Source organism: Triplophysa dalaica, chromosome 1 (genome assembly GCF_015846415.1).
Source record: "Triplophysa dalaica isolate WHDGS20190420 chromosome 1, ASM1584641v1, whole genome shotgun sequence".
NCBI classification, from domain to species: Eukaryota; Metazoa; Chordata; class Actinopteri; order Cypriniformes; family Nemacheilidae; genus Triplophysa; species Triplophysa dalaica.
In genome coordinates this window covers 23,473,135-23,493,133 of record NC_079542.1, presented here as the reverse complement: position 1 = coordinate 23,493,133, position 19,999 = coordinate 23,473,135, and the positions used below count along the sequence as shown (strand labels likewise).

Below are 19,999 nucleotides of genomic sequence, written 5' to 3'. Positions count from 1 at the left end.
AATAATCTGGGGTAAATCAATTAGTTAACTAAGGATTGTATTAAAAGATCATGTTCCTACTTTTTGGCTTTACGTGGTGTAATATTGAATGGAGGCCCTGGTGGGACTAAAGATTTAGGGAACAAGTCCACCCACATTTGTAACCGTCCCTGGGAATTGGAAAATAACAGACAGACGTGGCATCACATGAAAGACATGACTAAGTGAAGAGATATGAGTGAATGTTTCTCAGAATTTGCAATGCAAAATGGAATGAGTGATGCATGACACATTATAAAAATACTGCACTTTGGCCAATTTTGAGCTTTTAGGGAATTAAGTTCAGACTGTGTTACCTGCTCTATGTCAGGCTGCAGGGGGCTGTAGAGGGGTCTTGTCTCTACGTGTTCAGGCACCAGCCCCTGCCTCCTCAGCACCAAAAGAGCGAGACGCTCCTGAACCAGTCCCAGGTGAGAGTCAGGAGCTTTTACATCATCCAAGAAGCAAATGTTATCAATTATTAAGGACTTTGTGGCTCATATTAACCTTTTTAAAAACATTGATTTGATCTTGATGCACTGTGTACCAAAGACAACCATGCATTGTTCTCAGTTGTTCTAGTGCAAGCAACAAACAGGTCAAGGCAGTCCAAATTCATTTAGATTTCAAGATTTTACCTTTTTAAATTAGTTAAAATGAAATTTGGAAGATTTATCTTAATGGTTCATTGTAAATTTCAACGTAATGTTATATTCTGTTAAAACCACAACTACGTAACCTTTAATTTGATATGAAGAACACTTGGCCATCGACTTTATGAAGTCATAACCGAGTTGAGAATAAAGCCAACACGAGTGCAAGATTCATAAGGCATTTCACTTATACAGTCTGAAATGTTTATCTTTTCCAGTTTTGTAGATGATGCGTTGATTTCATTGCTGTTGATCTAAGAAGAGATTTTCCCCTTTCGAAGCGCAAAAAGAAAGAGAGGGGAAGAAAAAAAATAAACGCCTACAGTAACGTTTATGGTTTGAAACCCCGTGTCACGTCCCTGAGGACAAGAGCGAAGTGGAGGAAGGCGATTTATGCCATGAAGCTGGATGCCCAAAATGGCCACCTGATAATTGCTTTGACGTGCGGGTTGCCGCGGTTACGTGCGGCAAACAAAGAGACATGGTATTCTGCGGTGGCGAGATGCGGGAGCAAGAGGCTGACGAGCTTGCCACAGTGTTGACCTTGGCTGAACACGTCTGCATGCTAGTTACCATAAATCTGAAGCCGACCACGTCCCAGAGCATCATGGAAGGGAAAATGGCTGGAGCGCCTGGCTCAGGCCCTAAGTGGCACCTCACTGGTAGAAAGGCAGCCAATGGGACATTTAGATGCATGTAAGAGCTAGAGGTCAAACCAGAGATGGAGGGAGGGTTTAATGGAGGTTTTACACCAGTAAAATCAACATCATAAATTTCAAATGGTAAACTAGTATTAACTAGCGTTAGCTTCCCAAGGGCACACTTGAGAAACGGGAGGGCGTGTCAGGTTTGCTGTGAAAAGACATGAAATATTTGCTGCAAAATGAATGACGATGTCAGAGGTGCTGTACATTTACAGGAGCCCTTCATCTTTACAATATCGCACTTGTTTTCCTTTGACGCAGAGAATCAGCTCATTCTTTCCTCTCGTCGCGGCCAAGCAAGACTTGCCAATCGGCCTCCCCAACAGTTCTTCGATCCCACACACACAGATATGATGTATGGCACAAGTCGAGACATCTATCGTTATTCTTGTTCTGTCAGTGTTTTCACAGAACCGCAGTTGATTTCTTTTTTTTATGACGGAAGATGTGATGGAGTCGCAGCGCTGCTTTGAATAGCTCTTACTCGTGACTAATGCTTTCAGCAGCTCCAACGAAAAGACTTCCACTCTCATTTTTCACCATCCAGCAGTTTGATAGGTCACATCGCCTGCGTTCATTCGCGTGCGTGCACGCTCACATGTGGTCTTGTGTCCTCTTTGGTAATGTTGGTAACGTTCACAGAATTATTGAATAATCATTAATTCAGTTGAAGGAAAGTACAGTAGATCAAGTGAAAGCGCATGCTGGGACACTGACCAAGATCAGCAACGGTGTATTCCTGTCCTCTGAAGTAGACTCTATCATGCTTATAGAAAGGAAGCTTGTAGTTTCGTCTCTCACACAGACGATGAAGTAACTGGGTAGGTTTCAGCTGATCTCGCCACTGGTTAACCCCAGACCTAGAGCCAGCACAGACAAAACAGGTGAAAAACACCTGAAAGTGTATGTACTGTGTGACCGCTATTGGTTGAGCCAACAAATCCTCACATCATTGGTGTTTACACTTTAAAAAGGAACTACAACAAAAAAATTCTGCCTTGAATTATTCACCCACAAGTCGTTATACAAGCCTATGACATCCATTCATATTCCCAATGCAAATGAAGATAATTAATTTACATTTATGTATTTGGCAGACGCTTTTATCCAAAGCGACTTATATTGCATTATCCTTTACATTTGTTTCTAAGTATGTGTTATCCCCTGGGCTCGAACCCATGACCTTGCATTGACCACACAATGCGCTTACAATTGAGCTATAGGACTTTTAGTTTTTTGGTGGAGTTCCACTTTAATAGGAAATTGTTAAAACGATGTTAACACTAAAAAAAATGGCATGTTAAATAAAATACATTAATATAAAAGCAAGATCAGGGAGACAGAGAAAGAGTGAGCAAGTTAGATTCTTACAGACAGTAGGACTGAGGGAGGCCACAGCGAGCACCATGACGGGACAAAAAGCGATTTTCCAGGTCGATGATGGTTTCTCCTATTTTCTCATCTTTTGATATCATGTCATAATCATAGAGTGTGATCTTCAGGTCCTTCTCCAGAGGCAGAGAGCAGGTCAACTCAAACATTCTGAATGACAAGCAACAGAACTAAACTTCAACCTCCTTCCTTTGGTGAGAATTACTCACTCCTTTACTTCACAAGACATTTGACCATTTTTGGAGGCATTTATATGCTCAGTATTAGCTCAGTATGCAGTCATTATTAAATTTTCTCCCTTCTATTAATTCGATATAACAACAAAAGTGTGATAATTATTATGAGTGTGGCGACCCCTGCTGGTTTCAATGTCAAACAGGTCTGAAATAATGTGTTGCTGTGTGTCAAATAATCTCTCCCTATGGATGTAGTAATTGTGAACATTTCAGGGGCCTCATTTATCAAAAGTTCGTACGCACAAATGTTTGCGTAGTGATTACTTAAGATCAGTTTCACGCAAAGTGTGGGATCTGCCAACTTGTACTTATACTTAGAATTGTGTGTAAATATAAGCACATATCTGAGCATGCTTACGCAGAAAATGTAGTGGTAGAACAGTGGTACTACAAAAAGAAAGTGCCACAGTGTGTTTGCTGTGTACTTTATTTGCTGTCTCAGTAAATTCTTATTTCAAGCTAGAGAAGCTTCTAAAGACAGATGGGAAATCATTTGAAGTTTAGTTATAGTGTCATGGCTGATCTTACTTTGCTGGATGTTTTGGCAAACCTTTTATTTAAAGCACAATGTTAAAGACACACTTAACAGAACAATATATGAAACAATTAAATTAAAAACATTCAACTGAAATAAAACAAAAATATTTTTTCTTATTAATAAAAATAATACATGTTAACATCTTATTGCTTTTCTATTACTAAATCGCTTTACCAAATTATAATAAAATTGAAATTTCACAAAAAAGAACTGCAAATTCGATTTCTGTTCTGAACACTTTAATTTATGCAATAGAAATCTCCTATAATAATTATGAAATTTGCCTTTTCAAAGAGCGCTGTGATCTGTTTACGAGAGATCTGTGATCTGCGCCGAGGACATTCACGTGTTTTATAAAACGAGGTCTCGTCACCATATATGGTTCATTGGGGAGGTTTCCAAATGCAAATGACAATGAACGAGCACGGCGCTTAAGAACATGTGGGATTTATCAGCAATGATTACTGGTGTGTGTAAGACCTGCATATGCAAGTTTGATAAGTACACATATCTTTGTACTTGCACACATTCTAAATTTCATTCGTAGGACACAACCTTTCTACGCACTATTGATAAATGAGGCCCCTGATTTTCTCTTTAAAAATGATACACAATCATAGTAAAAAGCTTTTTCTAGTATGTGCATCTGTACAAAAATTCAAAACCAGAGAAAAAAGAGATAACTACTCACTTTCCAAAGACAGGGTCCAGAGTACAGGGTATGTAATTGTCGTGGTCATCGATGGATTTCTTTCCAATCGTGATCTTAACATAGGGGTCACACTTTGAAAGAAGGAGACGTGTTAGTTATGAATGTGTTAACAGACAAACACTCAGACAAACATCAAAAGCAGAAATATCCAAACCGCACACCCTCTTTTCTTATTTTAAATGACCTCTCTTCTCTGTTGTGGTGGAAAAAGCATCACACTCGCTGTGATCAGAGCTTGTCTCATGGGCAGTGAGTATATGTGTGAAATGTTCCATATCATAACTTCTGGCCTGAGTAGGTGATGAAAGGATGTCATCTTAACATATTTGCAACTAATGGAGAGAAAGTCCATCTGACACAGGGCCAGAAGTGGTGGCGTGTTGGCCGGGTGTCAGGCTGCGACTGAGAGTTTATGGTTGTGGGTAAAAGGGTGGCTAAATGTTTTTATAATGCAATTTCTCAGCTCTCTTATGACTCTGGCACTGCGGAGGCTTCGCGAACGGCTAACACTCGTCTGGCTGTCGAGGCTCAGGCTCTGATTGATGAAAAACTTAAATAGAACAAATAGGCCTATTGAAAATATTGAAAGGCCGTTGTAATAACCTCTCTAACTCCAAGGCCATGTGTAAATACTGTCAGTCAACATGATATGGCATTTAGTTCTAGATAATGCCATTTCAACTCGACTGTATATCATTAAATACACTGGAAAGCGAAAGTCTGGTAAGAATTTATGTTTACTTTAAATATGATGATATACAGTATTTTGGTCATGTTGTACCTACCTTGCCATTGGCATCTTTGGGCTGTAGGCCATAGGCCTGGATTATGTACACGCGTACCAGACACTCCTCTGTGCTGTTTGGTGGGAGTTTGCTGAACTGGCGCGGGACCGCGGGCATCGAGGGATCGTCAGGCAGTGGATATATTTTAAACAAGCCCTAACATAAGAAAGGAGAGGAATCGGTAGTTCAAAGTAAGTCATTTATGACACAATCTGATTTTCCTTTTTCTGTCTTGGGCCTGAAGGCACAATTTATTTTATAATTTTTTAAATAAAAATTGTAGCTTGCTCAAAACATACGAGAACCACATGTAATCCAAATAAACAAAAGAGCCATGCTACTAAAATTAAAGATTTTGAAGCTTAGAGTTTTTTGGAGCCAAAGGATTCTGTCCAACATCTCCTCTGTATGTACTGGGACAACACAGTTGTACAAATATTATAAAAAAAATCATGTTATCATTAATAAATGTTTCAAGTAGAGAAGCAACGATACTAAATTTCTCCACTGATACCAATTATTCAGAGTGATTTTTGCCGATACCAATTCTGATGATCAGATTAATATTTCTTAACTTCTGAATGTTATTTATTCATATAGGGGTGGTTTCCGAGTCAGGGATTAGACTAGTCCTAGACTAAAATAAATATAAAAGATGTCCAAACAGAAAACAACTTGCACTGAGAGTTGTGAAGAGTTTAAAATTAAAAAGCAGTGCTGTCCCTTGAATATTGGATCCCATAGAAATGGCGCAGCAATCTTATGTGAGTAAAACATTTTTGTACTATGCATCACTATTGCTTTGTTAAGATCGCTTGATGTGCCCTGAGCACTAATCTCACAAAATAAGTATTAGTTGGGGACCTCTAGTCATTTTTATTGATTGCAGAGGTCGTCTGTGATTTTAAGCCTGTGCGAATCGCCATCTCTGTGATTTAGTGGGCTCATACATAATTTTTCAAGGTTTTATACACAATTTGCAAATAATGGAGGCTGCTTTGAAGTGTTTTAGTATTATTTCGGATTCTGAGTGATGTCCATAAGTTACCGGGAGTATCCCATTTCTTTATTTCAGTCTTTGAAACTATCTTAACATTTGAGACCTGCGATCGCGATGATCTTGTGTCCGGCAATACAAACTATACACAAAGCCTTGCCATCACATCCGGGAAATAAGTCAGTAAATTTGAGTAAAATTCTCCAGTGCGAATGCTTCACATGAAAACCTGTGAAAACTGTGAATGGTAATAATGTGTAACCTAACGTTATCAGACCTTAAAAATACATCAGTGCCTTTGCATTGTCTCAAAAAGCACACAAGCAATGTTTTAGGAAGTAATGTTTACTAAAACTACTTAAATTTGCTAATTAAACTAAGGCCTAGTCCTGGTTTAAGATAATCCCTCTCTGGGAAAACGCCCCTTAAAGACAATTAATATTGAACATCAAACTGGTGATGTTTCTTAACATTTTCTACATACAGAGTACAAATGTATGCATTTTCTGCCCTCTTTTGATTAACAGGATATATCTGCCCTGATAATCTTTTACTTAAACTATGGGCCAATGCTGATAGTGTGAGAAATTGCTTTTATCAACTGATTCCAATTTTTGGCTGATATATCAGTGCGTCTCTAGTTTCACAGAACTTCATAGAATAGTTTGTTTTGTACTGAAGAATGTAACATAAATAATAATGCATTTTAAACTCAACTTACAAATAATAAAAACTTCCTTCATTAAACATACAGTAACCTACAGTACATCACAGAACCACTGAACAATCTTTTGAAAGAGTGTAAAGTCAAGGACACAAACAAAACGTTCTCACTATTTGAGTTCAAAACAGTCCACATGCAGGATTGCATGAGACTTGTTACGTTTTGCAAAGCATTTGAATTAGAGAACTAAACTAAACTACAAACTTGACAAAGAACAGACTGAACAAGTCAGGGTCAAGAATGCGTTCAGTTTAAAGAGAACTGAAACACAATTCAACCGACTTTTATATCCGACCATGGCATTAGCTAATTAGCATTGACACACATCTCTCGCTTCATCTGGCACTGTCTGAACATTTCTCTTCCTGGAAACCGAGAGCACATGTGATATTACTTGAACTGATCCTGCTGCTTCCAGCAAGACTTTCTGAGAGGCTGCGAGTGACCCTACCTTGAACTCTCCAACAATAGACGGATCTTCGCTCTCGTTCTGGGTTCTTCCACGGTAGAGTTTGAAGGTTTGACAGAAATCTGCGAGCTTCTCAAATCCTTCAACCTTTTCCAGCTCCGTGTCATACACCTGGGAAAGACAGGATGGGGTGTGAGTGTGTTTGCAAATGCATTCATGTTGCAATGTATGATTTGAATTCAGATTTGTTTCTTTTTTTGAAAATCTATGATCAGCTCTGGGGCTAAAAGGACAAACACTATGCACAAGACATCTACTGTTGCATGTGCAAAAGGAGAATTGTGGACTCTGGAATCTTTAATTGTGGGTTTATAATTTCAGTTGCAAGTCAAACAACCTCAAATAGACCATTAATGGGAAAGGATCTGGACATTACTTATTACAAGAACGTTTAAAAACATTAAACTGCATAAACATGGGGAAAATATGCATTGACTTCAGCATAAAAAACGGGACACAATTCTCTATTTAAACGCCATCCAAAATGGTCACCTGGGAGACACTCTGATGACAACCTTACGAAGGAATCCTCCTCAGGTTCTCTTTCTCTGGATGACTCATTGGGCGCTGCGAGGGCTGGTCCTTGCTACCCTGAACGTGTGACACTGCACACAACTGTATCTCGCGCTCTTTCCCTCTCTCAATCTGTCCCTCAGGCACCATTAGCCCAAAATAACAGCCGATCTCAGCAGTTTGAGGAAAAGCGTGTCTGCCTGTCACCGCTGTTGGCGCGTATGACGCGCTCACACGGTGACAGCCAACTATCAAGCCCAGTCGTGCAGGTAGTCCTGAGACACAAACCCTTGCCAGATGACTAACAGAAACATTAGGATTGGAAAGGTTGGAAAGAGCGGCTAAGGCAAAGAAAGGGGGGGACGTGGTGACAGTGGAGATCACTGACAAACCAAGCAGAGATGGATGGGGATGATAGGGAGGTGGGGGGAACGGGTAATGACGTCAGTAACAGAGCCCTCGTCTGCACTTGGTTATCCCCCTGTGGCAACCCCGACATGAATTCATCGGAAAGTTGGGAATCTGGCAGCCATGGGCTCCATTATAAATGGATACGCTTGTGGGAAGTGGGCTGGAGTGGACTGGAGTAGGGGTAAGTGAACATTTGAAAGTAGGCATGCGCTCTCCCGAGGGAGACCGCAGAGCTTTGATGTTCTGGTGTGGAGCCTATGTTTCAGTGACCTCTGATTCTGGCATTCCCATGTTTGCTTTTGTTTGGGCACTGATAATGTGGCTATAGTAACAATGATGTTTTGTTGGTGAAGAACAGTTGACGTAAACAAGAAAACTGTGTCATTATTTAGAATAACCTAGACACTCTTGTTCATACAATAAAACAGCTTTTGAGAGAAAAAAAAACAATAGAACCCGACATAAAACACAATAAAATATAATTTGATGATTTAATGGGTGTCTACTGGCATGTGATGGATTCAATTGGTAGGATATTATCTGGCAGATGGGAACCAATAGAACATCATAAGAAAATATCCTATGGAGTATGCCAAAAGCACACTACAACATGGTTTTCTAATAGAAACCATAAAAATTTCTGTGATGGTTTCTATTGTAGTTTTGTATGCTTTCCTTGATGAAAAAAAAAAACCCTGCTGAAAAAAACAATAGAAACCATTAAGGAAGTTTTAATTTTTTTAGAGGGATTTGTATTGGTATGGTATGTATACGTTTTAAAGGAAACTGTAATGGTTCTACTGGTGTGGCAAGGACTATTTATCCGATGTTAAATCCTACTGGAATGCCAAAAATACACTACAAAAATAATTTTGTAATGTTTTAATGGAAAAAGCTAATGGTTCATAATGGTATTTTAATGGAAACCATTACCATTTCTGTAGTGGTTTCTTTAGGCATTTTTTTGTTATCTTTTCAGCAGGGTTGTCACATCTACGAGCAAAGCATTATGTCCACATCAGTGGCGATCGATGTCTCCTCTTCAGGGGAAGCAGGAATTAAAAATATGTGTTCAGCACTCAACATGAACCTATGTGCATCACGCATCATGTCAAATTACATGCCAGCGAGTATCTAGCATACGCGAGCGTCTCTTATTAAAAGCCCTTTCGAAGCGTCTGCAGCAGGCATGTATTTTGACATGACGCGATACACACATGACGGGCTAAATACATGTTTGAGTCACAGATAGCTGCTGGTCCACATTATGTCAAATCAAATGTCAATGAATACACAAATTGATCCAATTCACAAACTGATCTGAATCATTTGTTCATTAAATGAACTGAGCTATTTCTTGTGTTCAGAGCACTGACTAAAAGCTAGTAAGGCAGTCAAAAGTAAGAAAATGATGATACATTTTCATTTTTATAAATTATTCATTAAACACTCATGTACAGATTTAACATTGCTTGAATTTTTTTTAAAAGTCACTGTTAATTAAATACAATAATGCGTTGCATTAAACCTAAAGCATTTCTGCACTCTGTCTGTGTACAGTAGCAGTGATGTTACCTTACCTGCAGTGTGTCGAATCCTTTCTCCAGGTAACTTCCACATTTGTTCCTCTCACCTGTGGAGGCATAAAACTTGCTCCACCAGTCCATAAATTCATCCTGCTTTAGAGAGAGAGAGGAAGAACACCAAAAAAGGAAACGAGAAAATAACATTAGAAATGTATCCAGTAAAGAAGCTCTGTACAATAATACAGCAAGATCCTTCACATCCCTGAAAATCATCTCCATTTTAACAAACCTAATGAAATTAGTCAAAGCAAGTTCATTTCACAAACAAGAACATCTAGTCTGAAAGCAGTAAGAAGACTCAACTTACCCACAATGCCATCTAAGCATGTCCAACAAATTGAACACAAACAATAAGACAAGGTTAGATAAAAAGTGAAGAAAGAAAGTGTCAAGTATACCCTCAAGCGTCAAAATCTATGGAATAAATGCATGCATGAGTAACAGTGACACCATCCACAGACCCGGCTTTCCATAACTTAATCAGCTTTTCCATAAGTGACTGATAAATCATTCCACCGCTCTAAAGCTGGTAATTGTAAGCATATCAACTGAAATCACAATGACAGCTTTAAATTTGTTTTGGGCACTCTTCTGGTACATTGATGTTCTTTACAATTTAATGTGCTAATCTCCACTGATAAGTCTGGCCTGAGTTCGCTCATTCCGTGTGGAAAGAGAGAGAATTTTTCAAAGGTGCCACAAATCAGGCGATTCCCACATCGGCCAACACCACATTCTCTTCCAACCAAAAGACAAAAGAGTGTTGTTATAGTGCGGGACAACACCCTCTGCAAGTGACACTGCCTCTTGACACGAAACAAAAGACTAGTATGATGTCTGATTACTGTATGCTGATTTGAGCCAGTGTCCTGCCTAACTGCCATCACATTATAACTCTGTTCCAGAACTTTGTTAGCTGTCTCAACACTGTAACAGCTCTCATTGTGACAGCATCCTTACAGTCATGGGAGCTCAAAAGTGACTGTTTCGAAAGTATCTACACAATACAAATATGTTGCCTTTCAACCCAATCACAATTTATTTTATGACACAATTACATGATATCCTCAAAGCACACACACAGAAAAGGATACATGTTTCTCAGTAGGTAGTTTTCATTCATTCACAACTTTCAACTTGGCACAGCAGTTAAAGGTCTGGTGTGTTATTTTTGGAATGATCTTTTGACAGAAATGCAATAAATTATACATAACTATGTCTTTATGTCTTCAGAGGTGTATAAAAAGCTTGCACAATGAAGCTTTATGTTTCTATTACCTTAGAACAGGCAATTTCTATTCATATACACCGCGGGTCCCCTTGCATGTTATTCGACCTTGCCGCTAGACTGGACCTTTGTTTTCACATTCAAAATGCACTGAAACTACCAAAAACATTTAAATTATGTTATTTATGTTTTCACCCTACAAACAAACTTGGTTCTCATAAACATACTAGTATAATGCAATGTAAGTTGCTTTGGATAAAAGTGTCTTGCAAACGCATAAATGTAAAATAAAACACAGACCTTAAAAGACTAATAACAAGTAGCATAATGCAGTGTTTTATTTTGTAAAATTTCTTTTCAAAGCAGCAATAACACTCTATTATTTTTAATTCATGGCAGTATATGTTATACAGTCCATGTTTATATTACAGTACGAAATTATTCCTACGCTTAAACCTTTTTATATAGGTCAGGGGTTCCCAAAGTAGGGTTAAGGACCCCTAAGATTGGGGTCGCAAGATGATTTCCAGAAATTATTTATTTATTTATAGGAATAGTAATACATAATTAATAAGTATAACAAAAATAATAAAATTAGTTAAATTAAAAGTAAAACCATGCACGCATTTGTGCACGCAGATTATTTTTCAGGCTTTAAGTTTAGGAAATTTTTATTTGTCAAAATGAAACCTTGGTAAATATCGACCGAAGACAACGCAGGGAGGCCAGCGGAGGATGGCGGAGAAGCGCTGCAGTCATAAATGCCAAACCTCAGATACAAAAAGAGGCTGGCGTTTGCATAAAGAGGACATCCATCAGCACTCAAATCAGTTTGATGAAATTTGACCATCTGTATTAATAGTTCATGGTTTATGTATAACAACAAGTAAAATAATGAGTAAATAAATATAAGTCATATTATATTGGACTGTGTTCTTTTGTGTTGTCATTATGCACTTGTTTGGGTAGAACCTAGTAAGTACATGTGCGGAGTTGCTTGCAATGTTTGTATACTTTACTTTAAGTTTGGGAACCTCTGCTATAGATGGTAATGAATTAAAAGACTTTAAAAAGACTGGTAAAGGTTGAGTTACATCAAACTCCTTTGAGAGTATTTGATTTTAATAGTACATTTCAATCAGGTATTACAATAAAAATTTTAGAAATTCATGCCTTATTTGTTTGTATTGTGGTAGGCTTTGAACTTCGGTTTAACAGTATTGATGTCGTCATTGAATACATTTCATGCCAAAGTTGAAAATTTGGAACAGTCCTGCACTTCAGGAGCCTAATATGTAAGCAAACGGAAACTATCTAACTCCATAATCTCACATTCTTCTTTAAAGACAGTAATAAAATGTGTGCTTGCATGTGTGTGTGTTTGACAGATGGAATAAAGGGAGGTATTCTCAACAAAAACACTGTGTTTAAGGGAGAACAAGATATCCTCACTGGCACTATTTTTTACATGCTCAGTCCACCTCATGATTCTCTCTCTTCCAGGAGCAAAGTTTCGATTCCTTCGTTCCAACTTTGTTCAGCCATGACAAGGAAGGTAAAACAGTAGTAACAGGAATGGCAAGAACTGGCATGAGTTTTTTAGCCCTAGCGGTTGGGGTGAATGCCATAGTGGCACGTGTTTGGTGGCTAACTGGGGTGGCTGATGGTGTTATGTTTAAGTACATGCCATTGCCGCACCACGGAATGTGTATGTGGTTACTTAAAAGTTGTGTGAGATACCAAGCACTCCTGGAACGCAAGTACGAATAAGACTGCTGGAAAGTATATAATATTGTACTCGGATTAGAGGAAAAAAAACAACCTGACTATTTCTGTATTGGCTTTGATTACATTAGAAATAAGAAAAAAGAACGCATTAACAGATAGTGGTAATTCTCAAAGAGAAAAAGAGGGATGGGCAGAAAAATAAAATGAAAAGAAACAGGAGGCATGATTTAAAGAGGGAGGGTGTGCTGCCAGCCCATGCTTCTACTCCTAGGCGGCACACGGGATAAATGAGAGCAGGCATGCTGTAAAGTTTTGCAGCGTATTGTGAGCCGAAGCCTTCAGACTCACTTAAGCTGAGTTGGCCTGGCTGTGGGGCAGCCTAACCAGCCCTGAATAGTGCTTTTCATAGCACTGCCACATGTCTCCTCTCTTTGTCTGACAAGAGCTATTAAAGTGGAGCCTTAGGACGCAGCGAAATCCATGTTTCCATCTGTGTTACCGTGCGTACGTGTCTGAGGTGTTTGTGTGCGTGTTAATGGGAGTGTATGGGACTAAGGAAATAATGTTCCATTTTGCCTTTGAAATTATGTGTAATGAGAGTGCGTACATGTAGGTGTGCGTGTGTGTGTGTGTGTGTGTGTGTGTGTGTGTCTGGTCACCCAGACACTTAAAGTGCACCAGATGCATGTGTTTAGTTATTCAATACTCTCCCAAAACGTTTTAAGGCTTAGGGGTATTATTACAGTAAGTACCACACCAGAGAAAGCTAGACCTGTGTATATATTTTTGGATGTGTGTGCTGCTTGACACACAGTCGAACCTGATGTTATACAGATGAAAAGATAATGTTAGGGGAGTAATACGATTTCCAGCATTGCAATGGTCAGGTACGATCCAGCTCGGCCCTCCCTGCTATATAGACCACTAGGGGTACCAGGGGTGAAGCCAATTGATGGATTGGGTAGAGAGCTTATAGGTAATACTCATGAATATTAATGAAGTGATGTATTAGTCGGGCAGTGAAAGGAAGTGAGCACTAGGCATAATAGATTTACCTCTGCAGCTTGCGTGTGTATTCAGTACACTGGCGATGCAAACATTTGGCAGGGGTTTCTCACTTGATCTCAAATTTGTCATTTACGGAGCCAAGCAAAACGAGAAGTTGTCTGGGGTTGAGGGGACTTTTAAAATTCTTAAAGTGTGTGTGGGTGGGGGTTAATGTTGTAATGGTTGCTATGACTCTGGACGGCTTAATACTGGAACAGGGTGGTCGAAGAGGCACAGGGAACAGAGAAGTTCACTCCTCCTTCATTTGGTAAAATGGGTAAAAAGCTATTCTCCATTCCTGAGGTAAAGGTTACTGTGAGGCATTAAGGGTTGTTTTTGGGGGGTTTGTTTGAGGAAAAAAAGGACTCACGTGAACCAGTGATGAAAGATAAACAAATAAAGTTTGGTAATTACTGAGCGAGTCGATTTTTTACGTAAAGTATCTTTTGAATTTACAGTACAGACATTCCATGCAGTCTGATTGACGGGTCATTCCGAAATATAAACAATATCAAAAAATGGCCTCAAGAATTTGTGACACAGAGCTGGAGAAAAACCTGTTGGTTCTTGCGGGTTCAATTTCGTCAGTGATTTTAATATTCAGTCCTCTATTTCTCATGAATACTGTGATGGAATGCAGTAAAGGGTTTTTGGCATACACAGTACTGAGACATTATATAAATAGTACATCCCAACTAAAAAGAACAGCATTAGCATGACATTTTAGACTGGTCCTGTCTGGTCTTTACTGGTTTAGTAATGGTCCAGCTGGAAGCCAGCTTCCTAGTTAGAAAACCTAAATGGTACGCCAGCACACAAATCATGTCAACCAGCAGCGCTGACTTTTTCAGTAGCTTTTGAGTGAAGAAGTGTTTACATCATTTAAATGTGTACACGTGAATCATGTCAATCTTCTGTGTTTGAGGACAGCCCTTGTTAATTAAACACAGGATTTAGGTGAAGTGTGCTGTACTCTGTCACTGTCTACACATTTACAAAAAATGGAGGCATTCTTTTAACCTTTTGCATTTTTCATGGTCTGAAGGAAATGAAGCCACCAACCAATATTCCATTTTATGAGCAACCGCAGTTTGGATGTTTCCTTTTTCGTCTTTCAAAACTACTTGATTTGGATGTCCAACTTCTAAAAGTAAAAAACTGGCAAAAGTGTAAAAACGCTATTCACCCTCGGGAGCGTTTGAAGGTTTGGCAAGGAAGATGTCACAGCTGTTTAACATTGTGAGAAAGCTGCGTCATCATAGTACAGGCCTTTGTCTATCATTGCTCCTACAAAGAATCAAGGACAGAATCGAATTAAGAGATAAATGAGATCTTAACACAGCTCACAGACATGAATAAAGTATGTAGAGTATATGGGAATCGTGTACAGATCAAACTGATCTAGAAGTTTTAACAAAATAATTTAATAATTATTTTAAATCTTAAAGAAGTTGGACATCGCTCTTTCAGATTTGTTTGACCTAATTGAATCTCTTTGAAACCTCTTGAAATCATGAGATGTAGTTATCTTTATAGCTTAGGTTACGGTTTAATTCTTTTTTTTATAATCTGTATTGTTACATTTCTATATAATGTATCTGAATGGGCAGATCTTGGGCTTTGGTGTAAATAAACATTATTTTCGTCTTTCAATGTCTTTATCTATACAGATTTTGTTTTAATATAACAGCCTCGTGCAAACTATTATGGGAAAATCCTCATCATTTTTTAGTATCTAGAAATCCTTTGCTGTTATTCAAAAAAAATTTGTAAAGATAAAAACTTTTTTAATGTTTTTTTTTTAAGTTCATCTTTGAACAAACTGTTGAAAAGAAATACTTACATTTAAATCTACAGTAAATACTGGCAGACTACTGCCATTAATACTGTAATTTCTACAGATTTTTTTACAGTAGTAAAAAGCATCTTAACATCCATCATTGCACTTATTCGGGACAGAGAGTCTTCACCCTGGCTCACAGAAAGTCTGCATCTTTAAAATTGTATTAGTGGAAAACTGATTGAATACACATTTTCTTCTCTTGCTCTTTTTCTCTTCTTTTTACTCCTTAATTTTTCTGTTCTTGACATTTGGCTATGAAGGGAAATGCACTGGGAATCTTTTAACAGCCCTATTTACTTTGGCTCTGGTGAGAGAGAAAATTTGGGTTTTTGATCATCTGGTTTGAATGTTTTCTAATAAAATAAATATCTTTGTTTGCAAAAAAGTAACCTCTAACTCTTGGCAGGCAGAGCCAGAGAGTACTACATTTAGAGTGTGATATAAACAAGAATTTGTATCAAAGGATTCTGCTTGGTCTTAGAACGGTCGAATGCAGTCAGAAGGACTACAAGCGAAGCCCTGAAGCTATAGAGATCATGTGATTAGGACCGAACTGGACCATGCTAAGACCTGCATGTCATCCAAGAGTAGATATGTCTAAACAGACACACACTAAATTTTTGTCCTATACGCTTGCAAATTATTCTAAATGATTTCTATTTTCCTATACCTAAGAAAGTGCAGAAAGGAAAAGATTGTTTGAATCCATTAAACCATCATGATCTTAACATAAAACAGGATCTATCTCTAGGTTTCATCGGCATGGAGGAAACATGATCTGTAACCAATCTGAAGTGTTACATAGAGGACTTTACAGACTCAGACAAACAAGCGTGCAACTTAGCTGTGATTTGGCTATGAAGCTTGTTTTATTTAAGTGGAATGGTGAAAGTCTGCTATCATAGTTTGGTGCCGATGTGAATAAAGAGCGAGTGTCTGTTTTATAACCAGTGAGGGAATCTGGAGTGTGTGGAGTTTCAATGTGCAAGTGCCTCAGAGAAAAATAATGTAATAAAAACTCACATTCTTGAGTCTTCCATGAGACATAAACTATGAAAAAAGCACCATATCTTTCACCGAATTACTTTGGTGTGGTCAGTCAGATATATTTAACATTACCCTATTGCACCTTGTATGTACTGCAAATGCAATAGTGTTCAAGCACCCCTTCAAAATAGGTAATTATTTAAAAAGTAAAACATATAACCTTATCTTCTTTCCATATAAGTAAGATTATTTTAGTGTTTTAAAATGTGTATTTTCACTGGATTTTTTCACTCAGGCAAAAACCTTATTAAATAATATATAGTATATTCTGAGTACTTTATTAGTTTAATCTGATTTCTTATCTTCTGAGAACAATTTTCCAGTGTAGTTTTACAAAATCAGAATTATACACTTTCAAAACAACACGTTTTAAAATGTGAAACTTTTTTTTTTTGATTTTTTTTGGCATTTTGTCTTTAATTGTAAAGCTCAGTTGTAGAGAGGACAGGAATCGAAGTGGGAGAGAGAAGGGGGTTGGTTCGGGAAAGGACCACAAGACGGGAATCAAACTTGGGTCACCGAAACCGCAACTGCGCCAAATGTCGGAGCACTGCCCACTAGGCTATCGGCTCGGATACAAAAATCTGAAACTTTATGCACGTGTCTGACGTTGGTCTGGGCAATGTCAATTGTCCATGCATCATCATACCATAGGCATGCAGCACCAAATACAAGCTACAGTAAACTGAATGTGTAAATGGCCTGGAGACTTTGTCACAAGCCTTTAGGCTATAAAGGTGACATGCCATGGGTCACAGACAAATAGACAACATAAAAAATATAGGGGAGAACGCGGAGAGCTGTTACATGAGTTGTCACAGGGGCTATACATTATAAATTCTAGCTTTGGTAATCTCAAACACCAACGCTCTATTACATTCAATTTTGTACATTTTATAAAACTGAGCAATATTGTAATTTGTTGGGTAAACAATTGAACACAATAAAACAATACTAGCACAAATTCAAAGTTAGATTTTAAACAACAGTTAAACTGTTTTTCCCCTAAAATCTTACTTCTTGGGGTAAAAAACTTTAAATGCTGTAACTTTTACAATTGATTAATCTCAGTACTTCAGTGTTTGATGTTTATAATTTCATCAATTGTTTTATGTTTCAGAAATGTTATACTGTTGTTGAAAATGACAGGTTCCTTAGTGACAACCCTAGTATTCTTTTAATCATACAAGACAATTGTTCAGATGTTGGAAAAATTTTACCAGCTGTTCAGTAGCCAAACAATTTACTTGAAGTCTTGGCTACAAAATCATCTTTAAAAAAGGAAACATTGAGATAAAATTGATTCTATAAACTTATCTCAAACTGGAGATAAAAGTGTGACAACTTGCAGCGATCTCCCTTATGAGGTCTAGTCATGTTGAAAGGAAGGTTGCAGAGAGATGCGAAGAGATGAGTAAAGTATGATGAGCTCATACATACGTACATGGAGACTGGACTGAGAGGACGAGATGTTAATAATGGCAGAGCTGGTGCCGTCTGCCTGTTATAAACCAGAAGCATTATGGTTAGTTTGTTAACGTTAATAAATACCCTTAATCCGCTCAGACATTATAATATGAAGGGTTATATCATGAGTTATGAACTGTGAATTTCTGGATTCGATGTACAGATAAAGCAAAATCACATCAACATGTGCACAAACATTTTTGCCATTATATTGTCTAAAACATTCAGACTGCCAAAACTTTCCATTTCAAACAGTCAATATCCCAAAATGTAGAACAGTTTTTTGAAGAGCAAATTGTGCTTGAGGTTGTAATTGGGATGAACAATCATAATTATCGAGCAAATCTAATCATAATAGCTGAACTACACTACGGTACATGTGTTAAACAGAACTCTGCCAGTTTGACCCTGACCGCTATGGTCATGAGAGTTTTTATACAACATGATGAAGAATGACAAGACAACAGAGCTACACACAGTAAAAAATACAAATTCAAGTTGCTCTTCCAACAAAGGTAATAAAGTAAATTGAAAAAAAAATAGAAGAAGAAGAGGAATGTATTATTTTGAGTAGGCTGAACCAAATTAGTCTAAGTGTGGTACCAACAAAGATTATTTTACTAATATCTAAGTGATTGTCCAAAGCGCATCAAGAAGTTTGACCAACTTGCCATACTGGGTAATCTCAAAAGACAATTCTGGTGTTTGAAAGTTCCCAGCACGCATTGGAGAATATTCAATTCGCTGGTTAAAATGATTAAAATGATTGCTATTTTAGTGTTTGCTGGCTATATTTATTATTTTTGTTGTTATTGTAAGTTACCTTTAGAATTTAGAGTTCATTTTTTAACTATGTTATGTTTAATGATGTTTGATGATTGTTACCATGATTGAGGCTCATGTGCTCAGTGCTGACGTCTGAAGTAAATGATGCAGTGAGGCCATTACTAAAATGTTTAAATCACAAAATGCTTAAGCAGTTACTTATGTAGAGTGTGCATATAATACATCTATTAAGTAGAGTGCGTATAATACATCTATTAAGTAGAGTGCGTATATAATATCTATTAAGTAGAGTGTGTTTAGAATAATAGAACAATTATATATTAACGTCATATAAAACATAATATTTTGAGATGGGCTAAGTCCACAGTGGAGTGAACTCAGAAATTTGATTGTTGCATATTTATTTTAAGTTGGTTAAAGAAATTAAATAGACAGTCATGTGACATTACTCTGTTATTTGAGTTAGGTGAAATTGGCCAAAAGTTGGGTAAACTCAAAAAAGCTGTTGACCTGAAATTTTAAGTGAAGTCAACTTTTAATTTTTTACAGTGCATTACATCAGCTGCATCTATGGATGAAGTAAGATGACAGCATGGTTTATGGAGCAGAAGGTGGATTGAGTCGCCAGGTCTGGAACTCCCAGACTAAGATACAACAGAGAGCGTCAATGAGGTACAGATGGCACCCTTACAAAAACGCTCCGATTCAAACCTGTGGTTCGCAAACTCATACAAGACTATGTTTCTAGCTGATAGATAAATCATTACCAAGGTCAAAACCATGAAATGTGATTCCATGATGAAGAATGACACCCCAAGATTACTGTTTTTACTGGATAGTGTTCAAAAGTGAGGTTTTCTTCAATAATCGCTCGACCAGATGAAGAGAAGGTTGAACAGTAAGACAAGTTCATACTGCAACACATGCGCTAAATCTCATTAGCTGCAGACACAACATACTCACACTTTTGGGATTTTGCAGGGTTGATCTTTTCTTGATGCTAAATCAAAACAGTGTTTTCTTGGGAAGTGGTTGTCACAAAAGTACCACGCCAACAACACTTCTGAGAATTATTCGTGAGGATTAAGCAATGGAAAAAATAATTAAAGAGCACC

At 37.8% G+C, this 19,999-nt stretch overlaps 1 protein-coding gene across 10 annotated transcripts in view; it reads right to left on the bottom strand.

The window, feature by feature from the left end:
* The window catches only part of dysf (dysferlin, limb girdle muscular dystrophy 2B (autosomal recessive)), an 83,301-nt gene that overhangs the window by 12,549 nt on the left and 50,753 nt on the right, over positions 1–19,999 (bottom strand). For 5 of the 10 annotated variants that reach the window (XM_056749439.1, XM_056749443.1, XM_056749438.1 and 2 more), the window contains 9 exons: positions 18,076–18,132; positions 9,733–9,831; positions 7,211–7,339; positions 5,039–5,194; positions 4,233–4,324; positions 2,747–2,917; positions 2,093–2,235; positions 336–463; positions 61–149 (listed from right to left, as the gene is read on the bottom strand). In XM_056749439.1, the coding sequence (XP_056605417.1) occupies positions 61–149; positions 336–463; positions 2,093–2,235; positions 2,747–2,917; positions 4,233–4,324; positions 5,039–5,194; positions 7,211–7,339; positions 9,733–9,831; positions 18,076–18,132 (1,064 nt within the window). The remainder of the gene's footprint in view (positions 1–60; positions 150–335; positions 464–2,092; positions 2,236–2,746; positions 2,918–4,232; positions 4,325–5,038; positions 5,195–7,210; positions 7,340–9,732; positions 9,832–18,075; positions 18,133–19,999) is intronic. The other 5 variants (XM_056749440.1, XM_056749445.1, XM_056749444.1 and 2 more) reach the window with 3 other exon arrangements.